At 47.0% G+C, this 3,173-nt stretch overlaps 1 protein-coding gene across 1 annotated transcript; it reads left to right on the top strand.

The window, feature by feature from the left end:
* The first annotated feature begins 1,433 nt into the window (after window positions 1-1,433).
* On the top strand, window positions 1,434-2,682 carry LOC131897058 (protein PIMREG-like). The gene has a single exon (XM_059247913.1). The coding sequence runs from the start codon at window positions 1,475-1,477 to the stop codon at window positions 2,189-2,191; it is 717 nt and encodes a 238-aa protein (XP_059103896.1). The 5' UTR covers window positions 1,434-1,474; the 3' UTR covers window positions 2,192-2,682.
* Window positions 2,683-3,173: the final 491 nt, after the last annotated feature.

Here is a 3,173-nt window from a genome sequence, read left to right as displayed (position 1 = left end):
AGGCAGAATAACTGCAAAAGTAACTAATCCACTGTCCTCACAATAATACTATAAGAGTCTCCCTCCCCTAGCAGCTTCCAACTTCTGGAAGAGCACTTTCACTGTCTGCCAGAATGTTGGCTGGCTTGAGCTTGTGAAGGTAAAGACAGCTGCTGCAAATTCTTGAACGCAATGACCATGCCAGGTCCAGAAGACCGCATTTCTTTATACTCCCCATCCTCCGGCCATCACACTCCTTTCCACCTCCTTTTCCACAACTTTCCCTGAGCTGCTTTCATCAGCCAAGTTGATGTTCAAAATCAGGCATCACGGGAAGCATTTGACAATATATGTGCTGCTACTACAATAGTATGGGAACTTAATAATTGCTTAATAAATGTGTGTTTATAAAGGAGAACTTACTTGCTTAGTTTTGAAGGATTAAAAGGTAATAAATATATATCTACAGCTCAATCATATAGCATATAGTTGAATTCTTGCCAAACACTGAAGAATCTGAGAGTTTCACTCATCAGTGTTAGTTCTGGCTGCCAGTGTTTAGTCCTATGGAAAGGAAGAGCCACTTGTAGAAAAATATAACCGGTACTAACACTGAATAGGGACCATTATGCCATTCCTAACTGATAATATATAATAAATGATTACTATGGTTGATAAAATAAATACCAAGTGATGCTATAACAACCCAGAAAATGTATTTTCACAGGGAAAACTTTATTGTCTCACCCACAGAAATCAGCATGGATATTACTGATCAGCTGATTCTTTGCCTCAGCATGACTAAAATCTCTGGCTAACTGGTGATACTTTCATTCACAATGTGTGGTCTTTTACAGAAAGAATAGGGGCACAATAGGCGCTGGATAATGGGGACATAAAATGACTTTTGTTCTTGTTGTGTTGGCCATACTAGTTTTTGGCCCCACCCAGGCCAAAGGACTAAAAACCGTAGCCATCCTCAGTATCCACTAAGAAGTAAACTGTTGGAGGACCATAGGCCTACTAGTCGGGTGCAGAGTCTGTAGCCATTATCTCATTTTAAGCTATGGGATAGTGACTATTACTTCCACATTTTTTTCCCTGAGTAGAGATACATAAAAGGTTATAGATCCACTGAGTGTCACACAGAGAAGTAGTTTTGTCCATACAAATGGTTATTGATCACTGTCTTCTACTAGCCCCTGAGCTGCAGGATCTGACATTAGAACAAGAACTGGACAGAGCAGCCTAGAATGTCTTTCTGCTGGGCTTTTCAATAGCTAAGTAAATTTGGGAAGTTGCAAAGTTACTCTGTGTTCTTGCATGTCATTTTCCCCCTGAGAAATGAGACCATCTGATCATCAAGTTCTCTTCCAGCTTGAAATTCCATTTAATGTCATCAAATTTAAAAAAAAAGAATATATGGGTGTCGATCTTCAGGTCTCGGGTATCAGGCAGGGAGGATCTAGCGGGCAGAGGAGACTGGACCAAACACATGGCGTCTCAGTGGCAGGGCATGACGGCCTCCATGCGTAGACGATCACTCCTAAAGGAGGAACATCTAGAGAAGGCGGTGACCCGGTCTGCTGAGGGCCATCTGGAGACGGGTCCTCTGGGCTCCCTGTGCAGACATTTCCAAAGGAGGCTGCCACTGAGAGCCGTCAGCCTCAACCTCGGGACTGGCCCCTCCTGGAAACGCCTGGAAACCCCAGAGCCAGAGCAGCAGCATCTTAAGGCTTCAGCTCGCTCAGCCAAAAGCGCCTTGGGTGCTATGTCCCAGAGAATCCAGGAGTCCTGCCAAAGTGGCACCAGGTGGCTGATGGGAACACAGGTGAAAGTGAAGAAAAAACGAGGAGTCCAGAAGGACAGAGGGTCCTCACCACCCAGTCTGAGCCAGAAGAACACTCGGCTATACAGGGCCAACCGGGATGCCAGAGTCGGGGGACATCCGCGCCTCTCTGGCCAGATGGGTCTACATGCCCATCGACGTCAGCGGCTAAGGAGGGAGGCTGCCCTCCGGAGCCCCTGTTCCTCCACAGAACCTCTCTGCTCTCCCAGTGAGTCTGACAGTGACCTAGAGCCTGTGGGGGCTGGAATCCAGCATCTCCAGAAGCTGTCACAAAAACTGGACAAAGCCATCAAGGCCGAAGAGAGGAAACAGGCTCTGTCCAGCCACCAAGCCGTCAGGATGTCCGTGCCACCCACCCCATGAACTTCCAGAGGAGGCACTGGGCTCATCAGCATCCCCAGGCCACTGCTAACAAGGACTTGACTAACAGGGGATCCAGAAGCCTTCTATTTCAGCCATATCTGGGCCCATTGATAACCACTGGCCACAGCCCAAGAGTGACTTAGGAAGACCTCGAAGAGGTGATGGGAACTGCCCATGCTCTCCATGAGGACTCATACAGCACCCTGTTCTCCAGCCTCACAGAGGCCCACACATATTAAGAATGTACCTGAAGATGCTAGACAGTTCTGAACCTTGTAACTAGGACCAAGGCCCCGCAGGAGTCATCCCATGAAACCACCCCCTTTATTCCCAGTGCAGAGATTCTTGGGGAACCACTTTTACCCCTGATCCCACAGGGCCCCATAGGAAGAGAGGAGATATTTGTAGACTGCAAACCTGAGCTCTTGGGGCCTACTTATCAGCTCAGTGTGGGGAACTGGGGTGTGCAGGGAGGGGAACACTGTTCAAGACCAGTTTCTGCTCTTTGTAAATTATTTAGGAAATCTACTATGTCATTTTGTTAGAAAGATACCAGTGTGTCAGTTTCTAGATCACATTGCTTTTTCATAATTAAAAACTCGCTTTTGACACCTGGAAAAAAAAAAAAAAAAGAATATATGTCTATTGGAGAATTCCTTTTGTGTGCCCTATAGCTGTCCTCTTAGGGGGTAGGGGATACTGGGGAGATGCTCCATTTGAATCAGGTCCATATGGGATCCCCAGCACCTTCTTTGTTCCCTCGGCCTCTGTTCCCTTTGAAGAAATCCCCATCTGTGAGCACACCCCACTGTCAAAGCAGCTGATTCCTGTTGGTTTAGGAAAGCATCCAGCACGGCTTGTGTTCAACAGCCCCTTGTCTCTCTTCCGGATCACGCTGGGAATGTAACCTGCCAAATCGCTTTCACCCTAAACTCACCATGAAATGCCTGACCGGGCTGCAGAGCAGTTTAGTTAATAAAGC

Source organism: Peromyscus eremicus, chromosome 20, assembly GCF_949786415.1.
Source record: "Peromyscus eremicus chromosome 20, PerEre_H2_v1, whole genome shotgun sequence".
Lineage (NCBI taxonomy): Eukaryota > Metazoa > Chordata > Mammalia > Rodentia > Cricetidae > Peromyscus > Peromyscus eremicus.
This window is presented reverse-complemented; position numbering and strand designations above follow the sequence as displayed.